Below are 25,855 nucleotides of genomic sequence, written 5' to 3' on the forward strand. Positions count from 1 at the left end.
GGGGCGGGGGCGGGGGCGGGGGTGGGGGGTATTCGGGCATGAGTAAGAGACATTGGAGCGGGAGGGAGGAAAGAAACAACTCGGAGGCAGAGGAGTGGGGGGGGGGGAACAGGGTGTGTGAGAGAGATCGGGATAGAAAGAGACCGTGAGAGCCGGTGAGTGCAGGATCGGGATCTGGACCTTGACCAGGACCAGAAACATCACCCGGCGCAGTAAACGGTGGTAATGTGTGGCAGAGTGCAGGCTTGACAGCCGGATATTGTTCCGGCGAGGCTGATCCTGATCCTGATCCTCATTCTGATCAGGCGCTTGTGGAGCCCGAGCGGCAGGTGACCGATGCGTTTTATTTTTTCCTTAATTCATTGCCTGTTTTCATACACATTTTAGCAGCAGCAGCGTGTAAAGGTGCACACTTTACAGGCGTGTTTATTAACCCTCCCTCCCTCCGTCCGGATTTACCATATGGTCGATCAATTTTCCGCCGATTCCAACTGGAAGTCGGTAGCGGCCGAATAGCAGCACTTGGAGTTGGGAACTCTCCTGCTCTGATCATTTACCTGACGTTCTACGAGTGTTATAATGGATTCAGTTGATTGTAGGTTTAAGTCTTAAACAGTGATGAGCAATAAGTGTTAAGATAGTTGTCTGCTAGGTATGATAGGATCTGTGTGATTAGTAGGATGACGAAATGTCTTTTAAAATATTTGCAATAGCAGATGGTTTTTATGTTCGTGCAAAGAAAATAACATTTTTAAAGTACTTTTCATAGCCACATGATACTCAAACGTGCTCTATAACCAAATAATTGCTTTAACGCAGCAGCTATTTTGCATGCAAATGTTGGCCAGCACACTGAGAACTGCCTTCCTACTTTTTGAGTGGCGTTGGACGTTAAACAGACTAATCTTGGTGTAGGGTCTTGCCAAATTGATGGCATTTCCGTCGATGCAGCGCCGCTTCAGTCCTGTGCTACAGGATCGGGTTAAATGAGTTAGTAATATTCTGGAGTGGGACATGAATTTGCAGCATCCTCACTGAGGTGAGAGTGGGACGACTGAGGCAAGCTGACATGAGAGAATTAATTGATTCCTTTAGGGTTCCAGCATGTATATGTGACAGTTTAACTTTTTTTGATTAAATTTGACTGGCTACATTGTAATTACTGCATAAAATTATGTAAAATTATTTCCATTTGACTTTAACGGTTGAAGGCTAAAATTGGATTGTAACAGAAGCTTAGCTGATCACTTTAGATTGTTTAGAATGAGAAATATTTAGTGTTTATAGTTTTGATAAATGGATGTGTCATGGACTCTGATGTTTCACCAATTAATGGATATAAAATGAACTACCCCCATAGAGTTTATTGAGTAACTAACAATTCTGTATAGTTCTCTTTAGCTAATTCTGTTGGGTAGACCATTTTGCAAATGATTATACACTGAAGGTAAGGAGCACTTCTGTAATAATAGTTAACTTTTGAAAAATGCTTTGACCACGCACAGCGTTTTGCAAAGGCTTCTAAAGGTACATAATAGAACTATTTAAAATTAATTATTGATGACATCATTATATGTTACCTTTTTTGAAAAGCAAGCCAGTAATGTGAATAGTTTTCAATGGCATGATTCGATGCTGCGCAGAAAGTCTTTAGTAGTTATGCTTGGTACAATGTGCATATTTGGCAAATATGTAGTAAATATATATAAGCATTATATTTGAATTGTACAATTAGAACATTAATTTGTATGTAGCAATACTTAGTTATTGTTGTTTTGACCTATGATTCCAAATTATATTGGCATGTTCATTATGTAAATGGTATATAGGTGCAAGTTGCTGCATTATCAGAATGTTCAACCCTCGAATCTATAGAAATTTGGAGCTCAGAGCTTTTTGCGTCATTTTTGTTTTCCTTCAGACTTTCACTCCTTGCACTAGGGCTGCACATCATCTCTAGTGTGAGGCAACATGAAGGAGTATATTCTTAAGTATTAAAAATTGAAATTTACAACATATTGTGGATAATCTGCAGTGCTAATCTCTTTCTAGTTTGCTATAGGGCTAAATCTCAGTTCTTTTCTAGCCAATTACAATTGAAATGTAAAAAAGGCTAAAGCTTAACTATTTAATTCATCTTGTTAAGTAGTCAATTAATGAGGATTTGGTACAGTACTTTAATGGCATTTGTGGTGTGAATTACTGTGAGGATCATAAGAGAAAATCTTAAGTGTCGTGAAGCTGTAAGATACCTAAAAGGCAGCATACTTGTGTAGCACAGCTCATTTATGCTTAAATCCTATAAAAATGAACTCTTTTTACCATGTCAAATCCTCAGTGAGGTATATGAAATATTAGGTGATTCCTATGAATTTCCACTTTTTGGTAGAAAAACATAAAGCAAATTAAATATCTGCTAACAACCTGCTCCAGCAAAATTAGGAGTAAATGGAGAATGATATGTACAAGGCTTGAAATTATGCCTTTGACTGGAAACTTCTGGTGTGAAGGAGTGACAGGGAATGTGCCCTGAGCATTGATTCCATAAAACATGCAGTGAAAGAATGGGCTAAGCAGGAGTAAAGTTGTATAGATACTTACTGAGGATATAATTTCAAGTTTTCCTGTTTCTCGACCCAGTATCCAATTTTCATTAAGGTAATTCCACTAACAGTAGGCAGTTCAATTACTTATTGTACCACAACATAGAGATACAAATGTTGCATTTAGAATTGTTGGGAATTTCTATGTTATCTGTGGTTACTGTTGTTATCTGTGTTACTGTGGTTTCTGTGTTATCAAGCTGTAAGAGTAAAGTGAGTCTGATCCCTAAGGTTAAAACTGCATCTTTTGCTGTACCTTTTTAAACTAACTCATCCTAAAACATCAACGGTTTTGAGGACTCAATAATTTGAAAAAATATTTTGGCGTCCCGTGCATTATTCATTGTTAGCTGCAGAATATGCTATTAGTGCAATTTGTCATAGATGGTTAATTAGTTAATAGTAAAGCTGAAATTATAATAGTTGAAGACTGAGAGGGTGCTGTGATATTTACAGGGTATACCGAAGGCCTGTCACATGAAATGAAGTAAAATGGAATGGAACCTCAGTTCCAGTCATGTAATTAATTTGACAGACCCTGTCATGCGTTGCCCTCCATCCTGATCCTAGCTGCGGGCAAAATTACATTCACCAGAAAGATGAATAAGGTCAACCCACAAGATTCACTTGCACATCATGTTCCAAATAATATTGGTTTGGGCTCTGTTTCAAGAGTGAAGGTGTTTTGGAATTAACAATGTTAATAAACTAAGCTTGAGCTTATGGCAATTACAGTATAGATGAAAGGAAGAAGGAAAGACTTGGATTTATGTAGCATCTTTCATGACCACTGGATATCTCAAAGTGCTTTACAGCCTATGAAATGCTTTTATAGTCACTATTGTAATGTAGGAAATGTAGCAGCCAGTTTGCACACAGCAAGCTTCCACAACCAGCAATGTGGTAATCAGATAATCTGTTTTAGTGATCTTGATTGAGGGACAACTATTAGCCAGGACACTGAGGACACCATACCTCCTCTTTTAAAGTGCCATGAGATTTTTGTTTTACATTCACTTGAGAGGATAACTGGGTCCTCGATTTAACATTGCATGGCACCTCCAATGGTACAGTACTCCCTCAGTACTTCATTGTGGCATCAGCCTAGATTTTTGTGCTCAAGTCCTGGATAGGACATGACTCAAAGCCATAACTGACACAAATGCACAGTATATGCTTTAATTAACTAAGAGGCTTTCACATTTTGTGGCTTTTCTTTGTTCAGGGTGTCATGGCTCCTGCTACACCTGCAAGACACAAGAGCTGCTTCGTTATATTGAGAGTAGAATAATCTTGCACTGAATCTCATTGTAATTCTTTCTGAAAATCTTGGTCATCTGCCATTTTCTTGTGTTGAGTTACTGAAATTTCTAATAATCAAAATAAGTGTATAGACAATTTTCTTTAAAAACTTGATACGTTTGCCTAGCTCTGCATTCTGTGTGTCACTGTGTCTCAGTGAGCTGAATCTGAATTGTGTAGTCTAAGTTTGTGTAGTGAGCCCAGTCACAGCAGATGGTGTGCCAACCTGGTGGTTTTTAAAACTTTCTCCAACTTGATCCCCAGCAAAGAAATTTCAACAGGTGTGATAATAGCAATTACCTCATGAAAATAAGCAATGTCATTTTATTTAATAGGCTCCTGAACTGTTGCTTTATTTAATAGACTCCTATTTGAGGAGACACTTGGGGATAGTACAGCCAAACTATCAGTCTAAGGTAACTGAAGGGCTGCCAGAGCTGAGGAGTGATCAGCTTGTACACATAAAAAGTGACACGTTTCAAAATACAAATATATAAATGTAAAGACATTTTTGTAGAAATTAAATTGTTTGCAAAAAGCTGGCAATGTCTCTTGCTGAAAGTTTTGCTCTCAATAAAGAGGGAACATTTTTAAAATGTGGATTAGAAGGTTTCATTGTTGACTGTCGGTTTTACTGGTTCAGTACAATTGTGTCACTTTTTTTTTGAATGATTTGTTCAGAAGAGGAGGAAGAAGAAAAGCTTCATTTATATACTGCCTTTCCCAACCATAGGATGTCCCCAAAATGCTTTATAGGCAGTGATGCACTTAGAACGATGGTCACAGTTGTAATGTAGAAAACCAGGACAGCCAGCTTGAACCTAGCAAGGTTCCACAAAGAGTACTGAGATACTGGTTTTTGATTCAGGTTTTTGCTTGGAATGTTGGTTGAGGGATAAATATCAGTTAGGTCTGAGAGAACCCACTGCTCTTCTTTGGATAGTGCGTGGGATTTTTTTGTGTCCACCTGAGAGGGTAGATAGGCTCTCAGAAGTTGTAGATTCTGTTATTTGATGCTTTGTCAGTCACCATGATACATGTGTGTGGGTTTCCATCTACAATCGACCAAGTACTGCAAATGTGACTTCCAAGATTATTTCATCCAGTTTGTTTTAGTGAAAAACCCTAAGTTTATAAATATTAGGCATTTGCCATTCACAACAATTGAACTTTACAGAAATTTCTGCAATAAATACTGAATGACACATTTATTTGTGATCTGAATAGAAAGATGAGGGGAGTGATGCAAAGCTAGCCCTCTTTGTGAATAGGCTCTTTATATCCCTTGTGGGCTAAACTATGCGTAGTATCCCATTGTTTCCTTGTTTGTGTACTGAATCCAGTGTAATGCAAGCCTGGCCTGGTTGCAAATGTCACGATTAACAGGATATTGCTGCTAATGCAATCTGAAATCTTCTCAGATTCTGAATACTGACATTTGTATTTGCTTGCACTTGTTTAAATTAAAATTGCTATGCTCCCAACTGTTGTGCATATTTTGCTGATGAGTTGTAAGGGTTAAAATAGCCAGCCCAATGAAATATTTTCTTGCAGCGGCACTGTAAATATTCAGATTTTTAGGGTCAAGGTCAATTTTATGCACAGCTGATTTGTGACTGATTTCAAGGCTTTGCCAATTTGTCTGACTTTGCATGTGTGGGCTATGAGTGATAGTCCAGTGTAAGAGCACAAAGTACATTCCAGTGCAGAAATTTAAAAGTGCCTTTTCAGTGAAAAGTTAAAAGAAAACTGCTTAGACACATCAGCTTCCTTGTTCCTTAACGTATTCTTTGTAAGTAATCAATCTTTTGTGACAGCTACAGTTTCAAAGGGAGATTTTCCTAGTTTTAATTTGGGGCAGCGAGAATGGCTTTCACGTGAAATAATTGCGGAACTTTTTACTAAAGGTGTATTGATAGTTCTTTCTAATTAGCAGTTGCTTTACCATCTGCAATTCTTCTTCATCAGTTCTCTGCCTGAAGGCAGGCCTGAATCACAGTGCCACGGTCTCCACCACGGGTAGTGCAAGGAATCTATCCCAGCTGGAACAGGAATTGAACCCCATGTTTGCAGCAGTCTGATCCACACTAGCCACCCAGCCAACTGGTCCCCAAGGAGTCCGATTTGCTGTGACAACATGCACTTTTACATGCATATGGTAGCCTGGAGATATGGATAGTGATGGTTGAGACTCCAATTTCTTTCCATCACATGGCTGACCAGGAATCTCTTCCGCTGTTATCACCTGCCATTGGCGTATATTGGAAAGATTTGCAGGTCGATACTCAACCTGTTTGGCCGCATTATGATGCCAAACCTTCTTTGGCCGTTAAGCCTTGGGGTGGGACTTGAACCTGGAGCTTCTGGCTCAGAGACAGCGACGCTGCACGTGACTTCCTCATCTGCAAATACTATTCCAAAATATCCAGTAAAAACATTAAAATATTCTTAACTCTTACCTAGAGAAGAGCAGATTGAGAAGAGATTTCATAGATATGCTCAAAATCATGAATGGCCTAGTCAGCATCGATGGAGAAACCGTTCTCATTGGCAGAGGGTTGAGAACCAAACCCTCTTTTAAAGTAATTGGCAGAAGGACCAACCGCGATATGAGAAACAACTTTTTTACGCAGCAAGTGGCTAGGATCTGGAATTCACTGCCTGAGAATGAGGCAGTTTCAATTGTGGCACCTGATGAGGGAAAGTTTGCAGGGCTTCGAGGAAAGGGCGGAGGAGTGGGATTCATTGAGTTTTTCTTGCAGCGAGTTAGCACGGACTTGGGGAAAAAAAGTCAAACGCAACAAATTTTACCTCGGTAAAGATTTTAGAATTTGTCCTCGAGCTTTCCTTCAAATAATTGGACTAAACTTTGAGCAGAAACTGCTAAAAGAAAATATTCCTCAGTAAAGCTGATTGGTATTGATGGATCATAGAAAATTAGAAAGCACTGTTCATGCTTAGGCTGCTCACTATAACACAGTTCAAACAAAACATCAAGTCTAAAGGCAAGATTTTTGGGACTGGATGAGTTCTTCAAGTAAAAGTTTTAACAAAGGCACTGTAAGACAGAAAATACAACGCAAATGATTTATGCAATTCACCATAACATAATTACATTCTTTTTAGTTGTTTTGGACATTAGAAATTTAAAAAGCATTTGATGATTGTTGGAACCCAATGGAAAGATTGCGCAAGCTGGTGGCTGGATTGGGCAATCAGTGAGGAGTTTTCCTGGTGTTTTCCATTAAAAATAGGGGTAAAGAGATGTGTCAGACAATTAATGGTTTTTGCAGTGATCTTTTGTGCAACCATTTTCAAGAAACCATTTCCTGTAGTTTTTCCACACTGCCTGAGTTGATCCTATCTTATGTGGATGATACATTGCATTTACAAAAGGGAATAAATACCAAAAGCAACTAACATAAGCTTGCACTATTTTGGCAGGTAGTGGATTTCCTGTGGGCTATCCCACAGAAAATCATGACTAGATGAATTGGCCTCCAAGTGTATCAATGATACTGTCGGTATAGATGTAAGTACAGCTCCTGAAGGTCCATCCAATGGTATTCTGATGCAGTTGTGTCATAGAATGGTGAACACAGATAAACCATTTATGGAGAGGTTTTTAATTCTATTGTACCACTGAGCTAAAAGCCCGAGTGCAATCATTCTCATTAAGGAAATTGATTTATTTTGCCAATCATACATAATTAGTTATGCTTTAATGTGATTACTGTTACTAAATTATACATTAAATAAGCAAGGTGCGCCATACATAGCAAGTACAAGACAGATTAGTGTTATACTCAAGTCTGATCTGTATTCTTTTTCTCTACAGGCGATTGTCTTCAGTAGCATGGTAGCCATGGACGGGAGGCTGGAAAGTTTACTTGTCCCTGTGATCTCTTCTGTAATAATTGGAATTTTCCTTCGATGGACATCTGTTTCAAAGCATAAGATCCTGTTGTATGGCTGCTTCTGTCTGACCACATTGAGTTCAATTACTAGTAAGTTACACCATCCAGTCTAACTGTAGGCATTTAATTGCACTGTATTCAATTTTCTGCCAAAATCTTAATTCCATGATCTAATTCATCTGTGTGGTGTTCGGCTATTTCCTTGTTCCTTTCAGATATTTCAGCTTTTGATCCCTGTTTTGATAATGCTTTTGAAATTGTTTATACTGTTAGCTGCTGAATGTTTAAGGAGAGAATAGTTATTGATGTTTTAAGGAAATGCTTTGGGAAAATAGTTGGCAATGACATATAGGTAAATTCACACTGATCCCGTTATGAATGGATGAATATACTGTAAGTCTGTCCCATATATACAGGGTATTCATAATTAACTGTTGATATTCTATAATTCCCACTTTTCAGATATTTACATTGATTTTGCCTGCATCTCAGAGCGTTCCTTAGTTGAGTTGAGGTGGTGGGTAGTTGAGCTGCTCCCAGGATTCTGCCATTGCTGTTGTGCTGCTCCCTGATAGAAATTCTTGTGTGAGCCAGCGAAGAGACTCAGTCAATGATTGTTTATGTGGAGTGTACCACAGAAATCCCAATCTAAAATGGTATTTAACTAACAAGCAGACACTGCTGCATAACATGGGTGATAAAGCCACACTCATATAATGTTCTGTTGGATCCAGGAGTTTAATTAAAATATTCCACTGGAGGTCATGTAATTTATTTATGCAATGGCCCAAGTTATTAGGATTTGAAAACAGGAATCTTGGATGTAATGTATTTTGATTTCTATGTGGAATTATGGAGGAGAACTGTAATGGTATGGAAATGACTTGTCATCCTGACAGGTGATAATAGACCTTGATTCTGTGCAGACATAGCAGCTTCAGAGAAACTCATAACTCGAGTCTACTTTTGAGAATTTGTTTCAGTATTGTGAGGGTCTGATGTTTGCTCTGGGCTTTACGTACAGCATGCAAAGGTATTCTTTTGTTATTAGTTTGTGTCATTGTAACATTTTTAGTTTGTTAGTGTATTTATGCCTGGAGTTTTCTTAAAAATACGTATTCCAGAGAGGAAAAATAGCTGTGTGTAACCTGTTCATGCAATTCAACCTGAGATGATCAAAATGGGTCCTAAGTAGTCATATGGAAGCTCTGTTTACAAGAGAGTTCTGCTACTCTATATTAGTTCCTCTTTGAGAGGAACTAAATTCCAATTTAATTCTAGTTCTTTGATTTATTCAGTAGAGCTTAGACTTTACCTTTTTGCCTGCCAATTCATTCTGCCCTCTTAATCAACAAGAATACTTTGTGGAAAATAAAAGGAATGCTCTTGAAGCTTTAAAGTGTGCGTATGTTATGACATTTTGAAGTGCCTCTCCCAAGTGAGCATTCTTCATGTGTGCAACGAGACACTGAATATTTGTAGGCTATTTACTTTGACCACAATCTCATTTTAATGCAAATGCAGGCACAAGTGCACAAGCATACTGTGACTCTCTCTGCCCTCTCACTGGGACTTCAGACTGAAAGCATCAGCAATTGTTGCCAAGCATTTTAATATAAGTGTCAGCTGCCCTTGCTTATTCCTGAATCAACACCAACAACATCTAATCAACCAACTGAATCATGCATGTTATGTTTCAGGATAATACTGGCATGTTTACCAGCAATTGCTGGTTGCCAGCTGACAGAATGTGGCTTGCGCTGAGTACACAGCTCAGAAGATTACAGTGGGTTAACTCTTGAGTACTCAATCTCCTAATAGCCCATATAAAGTCCACGTTTCAAATTGTCTAATCTATAAATTCTGGCATTTGTGTATTTCTAAAGTAAAATAATATAATCGGAATTTGGAGAAGTGTCATGCAGAAGCTTCAAAGAATACTCTCTCTTTTGGATAACTATAATGCTGGGTGGGTTTTCCTGTGCCCACCCACTGCCGGATCTTCTGGTTCCATCGCAAGTCAATGGACATCCAGCTGGGGCACTGCCTCGCCCGCGGTGGGTCCAGCCCATGACGGGGCCGGAAAATCCCGGCTATTATCTTCACTGGCACTTTTCTGACTACAAGTGAATCATTCTTTTTAACGTGATAGCTTAATTTTCAAGCACTACAATCAACTCTAGTAAAAAAAAAAATTGATCTTGCCATTTAAATCCTGGAAAAAAATTCAGCTTCTAAATTTTACCACTTGGTGTACTGGTGGCTCAATGGGAAATAACAACAAGAAATGAAAAAAATATTTTATTTTGATATTACAGCTTGTATCAAGTGTTCCAGTTTTATTTATTTAATTTTAAACCAATTATATTTTCTATTCTCAAAGTAAAATGGTTTTCATATTTACCTATATTTTCGATCTTGTCTTGCAGCTCTCTAATATCTGGCAGTGGGAAAAATGGAATGTAAGATTGTCTGGGATTTGTAGCACCTTATTTGCTGACGCAAACATTTAATGCTGTACCCGAGCTGAAGGAGTTGGTCAGTTTTAAAACATGTGATAATATTCCTTCACAATTGTTTTGTGGCATTTTGCTGTGAATGTATGTTATTGTTTAAGTGTAAAATTTCACAGTACAATTACATACTGGTAATTTGTATCCAAAGCTGTAGGACAGTGAAGTCTATTCAGGTCACCCTGTACCCTGAGGCGATTTACTGTGCTGACTGTGTGCACTACGAGGCGAGTTACACCAATAGAATGTAACTGGGTTGCTATTTAATAGCTGTTTAAAGAGTGTGTTAAAATTTCTGTAGTGTATTACAAATACGTAACTAAACATTTAAAATAATTGAATGAGTGTGAGAAATGTTGCTGAGGCAATGTTTAGCTGAAGCTATATCATGCAGATTGAAATTTTATCAGCAATTTCAAACTGTGTTTTAAGCTTTTTTTTTACATTGTTACATCGCGCTACCCGCACTGCTCAAATTGCACCCATGTGGTTGTGATGTAATAATTTGAATAAAGATTTTTGTTTCATCTCTTGGAAAGGTCTGAATTCACATTTTTCCTCTAACACCAGGAAAAGTTACCACAACAATATATTTGTACTCATTTTGGGCCTCCAGGATGGAAAAAGAACTTCAGAGGAGAAAAAGAATAGGAAATTAGCAGAGGCACCCAAAAATTGCTTGAAAAGATGGAATTTGAGAGAGCTTTTAAAGGTGTTTTAGGAGGTAGGAGGAATTGAAGTAGAAACAATTGAAAGTATGACCACTATTGGTATGGTGGGGTAAGGAATGCTGAAGGGAGAACAGGGAGGCTAGAACAACTGGAAGAAAAAGGGGAGCGCAAAATTGAATAATGTTGTAGAGATAGAGTGGAGTGAGGTTGTGGAGAGATTTGTAGATGATGAGGATTTAATTTACATTCTGTTCGATGACAGGGAGCCATTGTAGGTCAGTGAAGCTCGGGATAACCAGTAAATAGAGCTCCTAGTGTACTGGAGTTCATAGAGGGCGGAGGTCTAAAGGCTAGCAAGGAAGGAAGTGGGGAAATTAGGGGAAATGAATTTTTAATATTGTTCAACCTCCATCTAAATTGGTTACAGTACCATAACATCTACATTGCTGGAGTCTATGACCTTGGAAACTCCAGTCTAGTCTTCACATCACTGATAAGCTTGCACAGAAGAATAATTTAACCAATGTAATAGTCATCTGAGGGAGGTCTGAAGTGTTCATTTGCACATAGCTCGAGATATTGGAGCACAATATCTTGCACCAGCTATGATGATATTTACATTGAACAGTGTAGCTTAGGCTTTTTTTCCTTTAAAAAAAATGCCACATCAATTCTAATTTGGAACAGGTCTCCACAGCAGTACTTCCACATTGAATTTGAAAATGAATTTTGACTTGGTAGCAAGAAGCAAAATAGTGCTAATGCTGGAAATCTAAAACAAAAACTGAAAACTCTGCAAACGCAACAGGTCAGTCAGTAGGTTAAATTGTACACGGTCGAGGCATTTGAAACTCTGAAGCTATGTAAAACTGCTCAATAACATTCTGTGAAAGACAAAAGGAAAGATTTGCATTTTATACAGTGTCTTTTATGACCTCCGGACCCCTCAAAGCACTGTACAACCAGTGAAATATTTTTAGAATGGAATCACTGCTGTAATGTATGAAATACAGCAGCTAGTTTGCACACAGCAAACTCCTGCAATGTGATAGTAACAGATAACCCATTCTTTTGTGATGTTGATTGAGGGATAAATATTGAGGTTAACTGCGAAGTAGCGCTGCAGGATCTTTTACATCCACCTGAGAGCTCAAAAGGAGAATTGGTTTCATACCTCATCCGAAAGGTGGCACTTCAGTTCCAATTTGGAGTGTCTGTTTTGATTTTTGTGCCCAAATCCTAGAATGGGCTTGAACTCTCAACCTTCTGACTCAAAGGCGAGTGTGCTACTGACTAAGGCAAGGCTGACACTATACTGTAATTCCTACAGCTGCCTTATCTAAACTGCTTTGGTTTAGATTATCAGTGAGGAGTTCTCCTGCTGCCTTTAGTCTTGTCAAAAATATGAATTTGATAGATGAAATGAAATTTACATTTTCCATGTATAAAATTATGTCAAGAAGGTCTACAAGAGGAAACCCTTACTTTTCCATCTAAAAGTATCCATCAGTTGCCAGATTGCAGAAGAGATGTGTTCTAGAAGGGTGTTTTAGCTACATGAGACAAATTCTGGGTTCACTGTTTTAAGAGTTGCATGGCCATGCACTATCTGTTACTTGTCTATGTCTATTAATTAGCATACACATACATTTGATGTTTTTTCTTAGCTTTCAAGAATTGTTCTGGGTTTGTGATATTTTTCACCTTTCAGGACAAGTGGGGAAAAAGAACTTTCAGTGGCTATGAAACACTATATCACTTCATTACTTTTGAAGTGCAGTTGCTATTGTTCAAGTTTAACATGAGAGGATATAGTAGCAGAATTGTTATGTTATTGGATTATTAGTCCAGTGGCCTGGACTAATGATCGAGGGATATGAGTTCAGATCCCACCACGGTAACTGGGGAATTTAAATTCAGCTATTTCATTAAATCTGGAATGAAAAAGCTAGTCTCAGTATTGGTGGCCATAAAACTTTGGTTTTATCATTTAAAAACCCAATTGGTTTGCCTTCCTTTAGGAAAGAAATTCTCTGGCCCTTATCCAGTCTGGCCTCTGTCTCCAGACCCCTCTGAAATGATTTAGCTAAGCCACTTATATTCAAGCAGGTGGCTCAGATCCATGGGGTCTTTTATGTCTACTTGAGTGAGGTGACAGGACCTCCATTTATTACAGCATTGACACAGTGCACCACTCCTCAGTTCTGCACTGAACTGTTAGCCTAGCCTCTGGAGTGGGCCTAAAGGCTATGATCTTCAACCACTGAGTTAAACTGGAAAATGTGCTGGGGAGCCTATACGATCTCCGATGAAGTATATCCTGCTGGTTGGCTGCTTGTTAAGTCTACACCAGCTAATCTATACACATGTATATAAGATTGCAAGTTTTGGGGTAGACAAAAATATGAGCGTTGGCAGGAAAAAAAACTAGTTCCATAGAGCCTATCCTTCAAAGTTGTGCTGCTTTAAAGCATCATGATTCGCAACAGTCTACCCACCAACAATCATGTCATCTCCTGTAAGAGGCCAAAAAAACAGATTAAAAACCCAATCCAATTCCATCCACCCCCCCCCGCCCCCCCACCAATCAGAAAGTTCAGCAACAACCAAATTACCCTCTGGAAATGGTAATGTGATTAAATTTAGTGAAAATCCAGTGAGGAGGACAAAGCAGAATAATGCAAATGAGATCAAGGTTCTGTCCAGTTCAAATTTCACCAATGCTGCGCGGGAGTTGTAAATGGCATAGACTGTGGAAGTTGATGTAATTGCTATGGGCAAAACTTGATACTGCTCCAACAAAAACAAAATTGGTGAAAAAACTCAGCAGGTCTGACGGCATCTGCGGAGAGGAATACAGTTAAAGTTTCGAGTCCGTATGACTCTTCATCGGAACTAAGAAATTTAGAAATGAGGTGAAATATAAGCTGGCTGAGTGGGGGGGGGGGGGGGGGGGGGGGGGGGGACAGGTAGAGCTGGATAGAGGGCCAGTGATAGGTGGAGGCAAAGAAGAGATTGCCAAAGATGTCATAGACAAAAGTACAAAGGGGTGTTGATGGTGGTGATGTTAGCTGAGGAATGTGCTAATGATGACATTAAGGGTAGAAAGCAGGACGAGCAAGTTACAGATAGCCCTAGTGGGGGTGGGGTGGGGGGAAGGGATCGAAATAGGCTAAAAGGTAGAGATAAAACAATGGATGGAAATACATTTAAAAATAATGGAAATAGGTGGGAAAAGAAACATATATATATAAAAATGATAAATTATTGGAAAACGGGGGATCGGAAAGGGGGTGGGGATGGAGGAGAGAGTTCATTATCTGAAGTTGTTGAACTCAATATTAAGTCCAGAAAACTGATAGTGCTCAGTTAAGTACAAAATGGCATCTTGATCAAGGCTGAACGAGGGCATGTAAAGATTGAGGACAGAGTTTATATGAATGGAAGAAATTGAGGAGAGAGTAAATTTTTAAAGCTTGTATATTGGAGAACAAAAGCTTAGACGGCCCATTCAAACCGTGGATAAACTTGTGACTGTGACAAGTTGAATCGTTAAACTTTGGACTGTTTGTTGATGTCCTGTTATGTCGGTGTTGCTATGTTTTTTTAACGTGCAGATCTTGTGCACCTGACAGCAACATCAAAGCAAACTTGTTGGATTAGGGAAAATCCAGTTTTTTTAAAATTAAAAGCGTGGGCCTTAACCATTTAGAAAGTGCCCTTTTATATCTTTTTCAATCCAAAGTGGATGATCTTATATTTTTTACATTGGACAAAATTTTGGCAAATGGGTTTCTTTCATTCACAAAACTCCTTGCGTTTTAAGCTTCCACGTGCAGTGCTTTCAATCTAGGTTTGGGAGAGGGAGATGTCGAGCATGAGGGAGGCGGTGAATGGAAGAGGCAGCAACAAGCAGAGGGTCATGGAGGGAAGCGGGAAGCTGGAGGGCCGGGGAAGGAGCGGCGAGCAGGAAGGAGGTGGCAAGCAAGAAGGTCAAGGAGGGAGGTGGCAAGTTGAGGGAGGTGGAGAGTCGAGAGGGTCATGGAGGGAAGCGGTGAGCAGGAGGGAGGCGACGAACAGCAAATCAGGGAGGGATGTGATGAGTCAAGAGAGATGATGAGCAGGAGGGTCGGGGTGGGAGGCAGCGAGCGAGAGGGTCGGGAGTCAGGAGGGTTGGCAAGCAGGAGGTAAGTTGAAAGAGTTAGTAACTTGTTAAGAGGATTTTTGTTAACGCCACTGATCTAGTCATTCTGCTGCAGCTAGTATTGTAGAATTATTAAAGGAAGATTGATTCCAAAGACAGTTGACACATTAAAAGGGCATTCCTAGGGAATTTGTAATAAATTTTGGTTTCCTAGCTCAGATCTCTGAATAATAATGCAATGGTTCTTGTGAGGTTAATTCATGGGACATTTTAAACTGTGCACACTTCCAAATACCACGTCACCCCAATTCACTTTTGTATGCAGTGTGAGAGACAGTTTTCTTTAAAAATGGTGAACCAGTTTATTACTTCACGATTCATAGATTTTTAATGGGAGTGGCATAGTGGTATTGTCACTGGACTAGTAATTTAGAGACCCAGGGTAATGCTCTGGGGACGTGGGTTCGAACCCCGGCATGGCAGATGATGGATTTTGAATTCAATAAAAATCTGGAATTAAAAATCTAATGATGACCATGAAACCATTGTCAACTGTTGTAAAAACCCATCCGGTTTACTAATGTCCTTCCTGAAAGGAAAGGAAGGGAATTCCTTCCCTATCCTTCCCTTTCCTTTCTACCACCCTTACCTGGTCTGGCCTACATGTGACTCCAGACCCACAGCAATGTGGCTGACTCTTAAATGCCCTCTGAACTAGGGCAACAAGGGATGGGTAATAAATGCTGGCCTGGCTAGCGATGCCCACATCCCATAAATGAATATTAAAAAAGTGCCTTTACTTACCCAAAAACTATCTCAACAGCCATTCTTCCTCCGGTATTCCATTCTCTCGTCACCACAAGCTCTCTCTTCCCCAGTTCCCAGATGTTGTTTCCCCCTTCAATGTTCACTTAATTTATAGAGGCAGTGTGTCTTTTTGACCTTCACCCTCCAGTTCACAGGAGCCAACCTCTCTACAAATTCACAGAGACACTTCACCTCTGCCTGATTATGTTTGTTGATGTGAAGAAATTAATGAACCATTTTCCTCACAATTCATAGCGGTTTTAAGTAAAGAAAACATTCTTTCTATTTTGAGCTTGTTAAAATGAAACAAAAGATCCTTGTCTTGTGCAATTGATACCAATCCCTTCTGTCAAATGACTGAAATACAACCACAGCATAAAAACTAAAGAATGCCTCTCTCATGTATGGTGGTGTAGTGGTTATGGTACTGAACTTAAAACCTTGAGGTCGTGAGTTCAAATGCCACCATGAGCAATTTAAAGTTGAATTCAGTAAATATGGTGATTTGTGGACTAGCGTGTTACTGTGTCAATGGCGATATTCTCTCTACTTCCATATCTATGGTAACTTTGAAATATGTTTAATATATAGGTTTTTTGTTTCTACTGGTGGCTCACATCCGCACATTATCTTGATATTGGTGCACATAACAATATTCACTCTGCAAATGGATGGTAAAAATTGGAGAGAACACAGATCTCTCCAAATCTTCTATATATGCCAGACTTATGTGCTGTAGTTCTCTTTGCATAAGATTTTGCATAACTCCTTCCTGTGTTTCGTAACAATGTTCCTACCCCATATGGTTAGCTTCAGTGTTTACCTCACAAACAGACATAAAAACTAATTGACTAAAGGGTGGAGGATCACCCAGCTCCACTTTAAAGAGGCATTGTTTCAAGTGCTTTCTCCATATGACAATGAATTACATTCAAACTAATATTCCAATCTTGTACAAAAAATGAGGAAGCTTATGTATCATATTGGTTATTCAGCTCCCAGACTTGTTGAACAGGATGTTGGGTTGAATTTTACTCAGATAGTTCATGCAGCCAGGTATTGGGCAGTCTTAAACAAGTTCTTGATGGGTGTGGGCGTATGTCTATAATTTTGCAAGTAATTAGCACTTAGGTCAGAAGCCTTGCGCTGGTGCTGTACAGAAAAGATATTGAATCTGCAGTGCTTGGAATCTGATCCTGAAAAAGTGCAGGCAAAATTATTCCTATTTGAGTTTATATTTCCAATTTGTCCTATTTGAATTTTGCTGGGATTGGAGGCTTGGAAAGGACTATTCAGTGCAATTGCCTTATTGATGATTGAATACTAAATTGGAATACCAAGCGCTCATGGATTTTAAACTTGAGACATGGAGGCTGAGGTTCCATGGTGTGCACCTATTGCAAGTCTTGAAGTGAAAACCTTGCATACACCTGCAGAAAGTGAGGCATCTTGATTGATAGGTAGAGGAGTGCTTTAATCCAGAGTGCACAATGTCAAAACTGCCTAAAGGCTTTGACCTTGAGTATAAAAACTCATTGGGGGGGGTAGGGGGGTGATTTTTTTTTTTAAAGAGGAGATTGGTAATTTATTTGATCTAAAAACAGAAAATGCTGCAAAAACTCAGCAGGTCTGGTGGAATCTGTGGAGAGAGAAGCAGAGTTAACATTTTGAGTCTGTGTGACTCTTCTTCTCCACAGATTCTGCCTGGCCTGTTGAGTTTTTCAGCGTTTTCTGTTTTTATTTCAGATTTCCAGCATTTGCAGTATTTTGCTTTTAACTTATTTGATCTGCAACGTCGTGGCACATTACTACCAGCACGGTTGCTGAACAGCTATACAAATTTTGAGGAAAATGAACTTATGGCAGATAAGGTGCATCCAAGGTCCCTTAATGATAAGAAGAACATTTTTGCAACTCTGGCACATTCTTTTAGAAATCACTGGGACTAGTGAAGGGCAGACGTTATTCTATTTTCAGAGAAGTAGCAGCAGTGATTTGGGGAACTACACACCAGTAAATCTGTCATCTGATGTGAGTAAAGTTATGCCTTTATTAAAGACAAGATCATGGAGTGTCTGGATCGAAACAAAATAATAAATGATGGCCATTTTAGCTTGACGGTTTTCTTTTTAGGGTTGGGCAAAGGAGCTTGATAGGGGCAAGACAGTGTGGGGAGATGGGGGTGGTGTATTTGGATTCCAGTAAAGCCTTTCATTCAGTTCATCTGGAAAGGCTGGTGCTGAAAATGAAAGTGGAAACCCGTAGAAATATTTTACAATGGATATATAATTAGTTAACCAATAGAACCCAGAGGGTTGTGATACAGGGATTGTAATTGGCGTTGGAGGATGTTACCAGTGGCTTTCCACTGGGGTCTGCTTCTGATTTTTCACTCCAGATCATTCATAAAGTTATGAAGCGAAGTCACAAGGCAAAGTGGCTAAGCCTTCAGGTGGTGCAAAGCTAATAAAGGTGGTTGACTACAAATGCAAATTAGATTTGTTTTTGAATTAATACTTTGGAATACAGCATATGAGTAATTGAGATAAAATATATGCTAAATGTAGCATGGTTGGGAGGAACAGGTGACTATTATTCTTGGACCTATGGTTCTCCCTGGCGCTTGCCTCATGTCTTGGTCTGTTGAAGGTAAACTGATAGGTGTTGATTGCTGTTATTAGTCAATAAATGCATTATCATGTGACTACCAAAATGGTAGAAGGTGAATCTTGGTCTTTTTTCTTATTCTAATGTCTACCCAATTTAAAGAATGATGCTTGACTGGCTAGGATTCAAACGCTCTTGTTAATGAAAGTTTAATAGCTAGTTACATATCTATGTTGCCATTCTGAGCAACGTGAGGAATTTGCCAGTAATGTTTGACTACTAAACTCAAGGTTATTGTTACTGGGAAGCAGAAAAGGTACAATTGCTGTGGTAAAGCGAGGTTCGGACTCCAATTTCCAAACGTCCTGTTTTTGCCTTTTATTTTTAACCCTTGGCCCACACAAATGCTCTTTTTCCCATTCCTGACAGGAGGGGTGGGGGGTGCAGTGTGGTATAGTCATAAATTGAAATGAACACTCAACAATAGGGTGACCAGATTTTCCAAAGCCAAAAACGGGAAACATTGAAAAGCCTTAGGAAGGCAGAGCTCTGTATAGAACCTTGGTGAGGCCACAGTTGGAGTACTGTGTGCAGTTCTGGTCGCCACATTATAGGAAGGATGTGATTGCGCTGGAGGGGGAGCAGAGGAGATTCACCAGGATGTTGCCTGGGATGAAACATTTAAGTTGTGAAGAGAGGTTGGATAGACTTGGGTTGTTTTCGTTGGAGCAGAGAAGACTGAGGGGGTGACCTGATCGAGGTGTACAAGATTATGAGGGGCATGGACAGGGTGGATAGGGAGCAGCTGTTCCCCTTAGTTGAAGGGTCAGTCACAAGGGGGCATAAGTTCAAGGTGAGGGGCAGGAGGTTTAGGGGGGATGTGAGGAAAAACTTTTTTACCCAGAGGGTGGTGACGGTCTGGAATGCACTGCCTGGGAGGGTGGGGGAGGCGAGTTGCCTCACATCCTTTAAAAAGTACCTGGATGAGCACTTGGCACGTCATAACATTCAAGGCTATGGGCCAAGTGCTGGTAAATGGGATTAGGTAGGTAGGTCAGATGTTTCTCACGTGTCGGTGCAGACTCGATGGGCCGAAGGGCCACTTCTGCACTGTGACTCTGTGGTGATTGAATGCAACATTCATAATAACACTTGTAGAGAACATTTACTTTTTGGCAATCTGAATTGTTAGACCATAATTTGTGTTTTAAAATTAATACCAGGAAGCTATGGAAAAGTTTCAAATTGATGTAAAACTGAAACTGGGTGACAGAGCTAATTAATAGTATATGGAAAACTGGGATGTTTCACCCCTCACTATTATTGCATTTCTACCTGTGTTCTCTAATGTAGGTGCAAATATGGAGGACTGCAAGATAGCAACAAGTCGTAGTGGGGTGGTTATGCGAGTTGGACTGGAAAGTCGATTTGCGGAACTAGTGGAGAAAACTGATTCCATTCAGTCTTGCAGAGATGCCTGCTGTCGGAAATGCCACTGCAATGTTGCATGGCTACTGGAAGGGAAATGCTACCTTTTAGACTGCAGGCAACAAGGAAACTGTCAGCTAGACCAAACAGGCAAATCAGATTCTCTTTTAATGTTTATTCATAAACTTCCTCCTTGTGGGGATTCACAGAGTCCTGTGCACAGAATTTTAAAAGAAAATTTTCAATACAAAGCTGAATCAAGGACTTCTGATCTGACCACTACTGACAGAACCCTGGTTATAGGTCACTTATCTGGAAAATCACTGGTAGCAAAGCAAAACAAAATATTTTCCAGGACAAGACGGGAGGCACCTGCACCATCTGGTAGTCCTACGAAGATGCTACAAATTAATAAAGAATCTACTTCTGAACAGTCTCAAACTGTACCGCCTATCAATGGCAGCAAGGAATTAAGGCCACCTGGAAACACAGAACATAAAAGCACAAAGCATTTAAAACCACAACAGCATGCAAACGAAGATCCACAGACCTCTCGGAAAAACCTCAAGGCAAATGACACTGCGAGTGATCAAATTGCTAAACATTCTGCACCCGTTTCAGAGGGGAGAGACTTGGCGGCAATACAGACTCTACCTCCAGAGGTAAATCTTGAATTTTTAAAAAAATAAATCTTCCCATCTGAACTAATGCTTAACTAGAAATGATAGGTGCAAAAATATTTTTCTTCAGAGTTGGTAAGTGATTATATTCTTGATTTAAATGTGTAGTTTACATTGGAAAGCAATTGGTAACACACCATGTTTGTGTGTCAATGAATGTGCCGTAGACACCCATTGATTTTTCATGTGGTGAGTTCCCAGTGAGGACATTGGAATTAGTGCAGGTTTCACTGCAATGGAATAACACTGTATAATCAACTTAGACCACACTGTTTACATGCGACCAGTGCAATGTTGAAAGTGGCCTACAGGAAGGTTGCCTTCCTAACAAGGAGCAGTAATATTTTGCTATAATTCTTATCAAATTATAGAATACTACTTCCCATTAACCTTTTGACTAAGAGAATTTTCACCAAAAGTTGCCAAAATTTTGGTGTGTATTTTCCTTACGTTTTGGAAAAATGGAAAGCTAAATTTTATCTCAAATTACTGTAAATGTATTGTTAATGATCTAACAAATAAAAATAGAATTGTACTATCCAGGCCAGAAATGTGCTCCTCCTGCCATATTGAAGATGCCATTTTCGACATGAGAAACTGAGGCAAATGCAGTTATGATGTGGTCTTGGTATTCGGTACCAAACTCTGGATGTATTCCATTAAATCATCTCCAACCACTCAACATTGTAGTTTTTTTTTCATTTCCAATACATTTATTACTAATAAACTAAAGTGTTCAAAGAAAATGAAAAGAAAAAAACAATGAAAAGAAAAAAAAAATCCCTATGGATTTTTCTTCCTGATTGCTTGTGATAAGGTAGAGACTCCAAGACAATCCTGGAGGGTTGGCAATCTTGTCTGAGCACATGGTACGTACATGCTAGCCTCACTGTTACATCTGCCACTTCACCTTTCATGGGTGTAGGATGAAGAGAGCAGGGTGATTTGGAATTGGACTGTTCTGCATTATCACTTTTTATATATCTAATTTTCTTGAATTTAATTTGAAACATGTAAAATGATACAGCAGTTTAAAATAAGACAGAATATTTTGCTTAGCACATTCTCCATGTTACAATTATTCTTTAAACTTAATGACAAGCTGTGTTACACACCGAACGACCTTTGAAATGTTTTTAATTACACTAAGCATGCTTAAGTGTGAGAGTCTCTCAGAAGATATTAAACCTCGTAGTTAAAGCTAATTAAGTTTCATTATCTGATATCCTAATATATTTAGTTACTTCATGCTCCATGGTTGGAATTTTGTTTATTAGGCTAAATTTGTCGTGACTTGCTAAATGAAGATTTCTCAGCTTGTAATGTGTTTGAATGATTTGTTTCTAAAGCTGCCTAAAACAGCATTATATTATTTCAAATGCACAAAGAAATTCGTTTGAAATAAATAGCGTGTTATGGTACTTCTTTTATGGGAAGTGGAGCGGATGCTCTGCTAGACAAAGTAATATCTAGCAATTAGCTATGAGCGTAATTCACTTGATTTGTTTCAGTGATCTTAAAACAATACTGGAATGCTTTATGAATATCAGCAGAGCACCAAGACTGAATTACAGTCTGAAAGGGGAATAGCAATGTAGGGTTTAGGAATGGATTTCAAACTTTCTTGGTTGAAGAACCATTTCCTCCCCCCCACCACCACCACCCATCAAATTCATGAGCAATCACAGACCCTGCATCCATGGCTGACACTCTGGATATCGTGAATTATGTTATCATTTGACTGGTTTGTAAGAGATTGTAATATGTGCTGAAAAATTATATAAATTATTTAAAGTCGGCCTGTAAGCCATCAGGCAGTAAATGTCCTTACTGTTGTTGTAGTGAGCTGCAAATGATTCATAACATTTGGCAAATTATCCATTTTGTCTGCCAATTATTGACGCTTTGAAATTACATTTTGCACTGCTCTTTAGAGCGTAACTTCAGAGCCGTCTGAATATAGTAAGGAAATAACACTGTTGAATAAATACTAAGGTAATCTGGGAGGAAAAAAATGTTTCCTGGCGAAAACAATTCTGTTAAACTTTTCAAGTTTGTATGAAAATATTCAGGATCGTTGAATTTCATTATTTAATCTCCATTGTGACATTGAGTAAAATTGTAAGAAGTTTTTCATTGTTGTACATTGTTTAGTTGCTATGTTGACTCTGAGTTTATCTAGCAAGTAGCAGAGACATAAAGAAATGGGTGGATGTCAGGTTCGATCCATAGTTTGTGCTGATTTAGCAGATCTTGCTTCGCTTGGCAGTCAGGGTGTTTCAGTTGGCCCGTTTCAGTTGGCCCCACCAGTCCTGGTTTGGAAAGATGAATATCAGCCAGTGTTCCTGTCCTTGCTGCCTGTCCAGTGACCCCGTGTGTGCGTGTTCATGTGTATGCACCTCCACAGGTCCTCTCTGTTACATTCTCAAGAAAGTACATTTTATTAACCTTTTCCATATTCCTTTTTTGAAGATATTTTGAGGCCATTGTATACTTAGTTGTATGTTCCTGTACATAACTTATGAAGTTATTGCGACTCCTGACTGCACTGTGCGTGTGGGAAGATTGCATTGAAAATACTTGCCCTGGGCCAGCTAGTTTAACTTCTGGTTTCTGGGTGTTAATGGAATTTGGGGATTGAGGGGAGGGGCTCTGTCTACTGGAAGTCTTAATGGTCGCAATCAAGTCAGATGTTCCAGACAGTGGCTGAACATCACTCGTCCTGATTGTAATGTTCCATTTGTCTTTCAGGCATATGTTTGTTGTAAGTGGAACTGCATTCTACCTCCCCTAGTTCTCTCAAATCTTCCAATTTCTTCTTTACTCGCTTCTGCCTTAGGACATTTTGCTATGTTAAAAGGGCTGTATAAATCAAACTTGTTGTAACCCTGAGACTGTATCATGTCACCTATTTGAGATTGCATATTAAAACTGACATTCCTAATTGATGAGAACTAATGTACTGCTTCTGTTTTATTAGCAAGATAGATTCAAGTGTTTGTATTTCTATTTATCCCTTTCAACATTATTGTTTCTGGTCTCTATTTCTGTGTAATAGTTTGAAAGCCTGATCTTATAAATACATTTTTAAATATTCTTCCATTTTAAATGAATTTTCAAATAAGCTTGTAAAAATCTCATTTTAATTTTGCGAAAAAATGTATGTGTAATCAAAGCATTAATTTTCTTGCCAATTTCTTTAGATCCATGAAGGAAGCTCTTTGCCAAACACTGCCTCTTTGGTTGTTTCTTCCTCTAATTCCAATTTGTCCAGTCCATCAACCAATCAGAAATGGATGCAAACGAATGCAACAAATAACAGTATCACCGAGACATTGCCAGTTGCCACAATTCCAACTCCGTTCCTGAGCACTGTACCAGCACAAGTAAAAACTACTGCGATGGCACGAGGTATAACTTCTGCTTCTACATCCAATATTACAAGTGCAACCAGAGGTGTTCCACAGGAACCAGGTAAGCTGAATCTAATGACTGACCTGCCCTGACAGTGTAGACAGTACAAATATTCATCGTTTTGTTGACACTTCAGTAGTGGGATGGGAGGCCAGCAAAAATAAATATTGCAGCACTGATTCCTGGTCAATTTAATGACAGTTAACAGAAGCCTGACTGCAAAATTCATAATCACACCAAGTCTTTCTAACCAGGAGAAGTGACAGGTCATGGCTGAATTTGTACCATCACCAACTGAGCAGGTCACCCACTCTAGTGGTCCTCACCTAATTTTCTTCCTGTCAATTTTAATCGGATGAAAATTGGGCAGAATCTGCAATGGAGGGGTTGCAATGGAGTTGAAGGTGAAAATTAACCTTATTGTTTGTGTCCAACAAATTGCTTTTTAAAATACCAAAGTGGAAAATATCTCCTTGTATAGGAGTTTTTTCTTCATAATCTTTTGGAGGAAGGAAGAAAAGACTAACTTGAAGGAGAGAAAAAACTTGCATTGTAAAGAGCCTTTCACTGCCTTAAATCATCCTGAAGTGCTTCACTGCCAATGAAGTACTTTTGAAATAAAAATGGAAACTGCTGGAAATACTCAGCAGGTTAGGCAGCATCGGTGGGGAGAAAAACAGAGTTACATTTCAGGCTGATGGTCTTTCATCAGACCTGCTTTTGAATTGTAGTTGATGCTGTCATGTGAGGAAGCACAGTAACTACTTAGCACAGTCTCACATTCACCAATGAGATAAATAACAGGATGATCTATTCTTCGTGATGTTTTTTGAGGGGTAAAGGTTGACTGAACATTTAGTGTGCTTATTTGCACTTCTAGACTACTGCAATGGAACTTCTACATCCACTGGGAGGGCAAACAAGACCTTGGTTTAATGTCTCAGCTAAAAGGTGGCACTTGCAACAGTGCAACACTCTCTCAGTACTGCACTGAAGTATCTGTCCAGATTTTGCTCTGAAGTCCCTTTGTGACTTTTAACCTTCTGACCCTGTGGCAAGAATGCTATAATTGAGCTAAGGCTAACACCTGAAATAACTTTTCCAGCTTAATGCTTCACATTAATGTGTGTTGTTGATTTGAAAGTTAGCTCATAACTCAGCATTGATTTTTAAGAAATGTTTTGAAGTCTGTTGAACCTGCAGCTAATAAATTTTGCAATATAACTGGACGTGTCTTGTGTCTATTCCACTTGCCCTTTACCTAGGATCAGGCATTGAACCTTAAATATAATGTTCCCAATTTCGCAGATTTGTTTTTGGGGTAAAATTCTGTAAAAGTATGCAGCATTAAACCCTTCATATAATTAATTCCTGGGCTATATTTTGCATTCTTGGTGTCTAAATTAGTATATCTGAATAATTCCTCATGTCTGTAAAATGCAGCATATTTTGTTTCTATTTTTCTGTTTTCCCCCACCCCACCCCCTCTTATTTTGCTCTTACTATTGCTATTATGAAAATCATTAGCTTTATAGAAATGTGATTTTGACTGGAGATTTGAATCTGGACCCATGTTGGTGTCCAAATTGTTCAGCGAAAACGAAATTAAAAAAATTAAAATGAAACTATCATTTAATAGAATAATGAGCTGAGCAGTGGCGGTGATAGAATTGACAATTGGATGAGAGTGATTTAAAACATTGACTCAGATCTAACGGTCTCTGGATCGGTGGAGACCGGACGTACACTCCAAGATGCACTATAGGACC

At 39.1% G+C, this 25,855-nt stretch overlaps 1 protein-coding gene and 1 long non-coding RNA gene across 2 annotated transcripts in view; one reads left to right on the forward strand and one right to left on the reverse strand.

Annotated features, from left to right (window-relative positions):
• Positions 1-6,978: 6,978 nt before the first annotated feature.
• LOC144695962 (uncharacterized) overlaps positions 6,979-25,855 on the reverse strand; it is a 113,656-nt gene continuing 94,779 nt past the window's right edge. Inside the window, exon 2 of the long non-coding RNA XR_013580039.1 lies at positions 6,979-8,402. This is a non-coding gene — a long non-coding RNA (uncharacterized LOC144695962). The remainder of the gene's footprint in view (positions 8,403-25,855) is intronic.
• LOC144695960 (dyslexia-associated protein KIAA0319-like protein) overlaps positions 7,762-25,855 on the forward strand; it is an 80,702-nt gene continuing 62,608 nt past the window's right edge. Inside the window, exons 1-3 of the mRNA XM_078567081.1 lie at positions 7,762-7,912; positions 19,918-20,654; positions 23,876-24,146. Coding sequence (XP_078423207.1) covers positions 7,762-7,912; positions 19,918-20,654; positions 23,876-24,146 — 1,159 coding nt within the window. The remainder of the gene's footprint in view (positions 7,913-19,917; positions 20,655-23,875; positions 24,147-25,855) is intronic.

Source organism: Cetorhinus maximus, chromosome 21 (assembly GCF_964194155.1).
Source record: "Cetorhinus maximus chromosome 21, sCetMax3.hap1.1, whole genome shotgun sequence".
In the NCBI taxonomy this organism is placed as follows: Eukaryota; Metazoa; Chordata; class Chondrichthyes; order Lamniformes; family Cetorhinidae; genus Cetorhinus; species Cetorhinus maximus.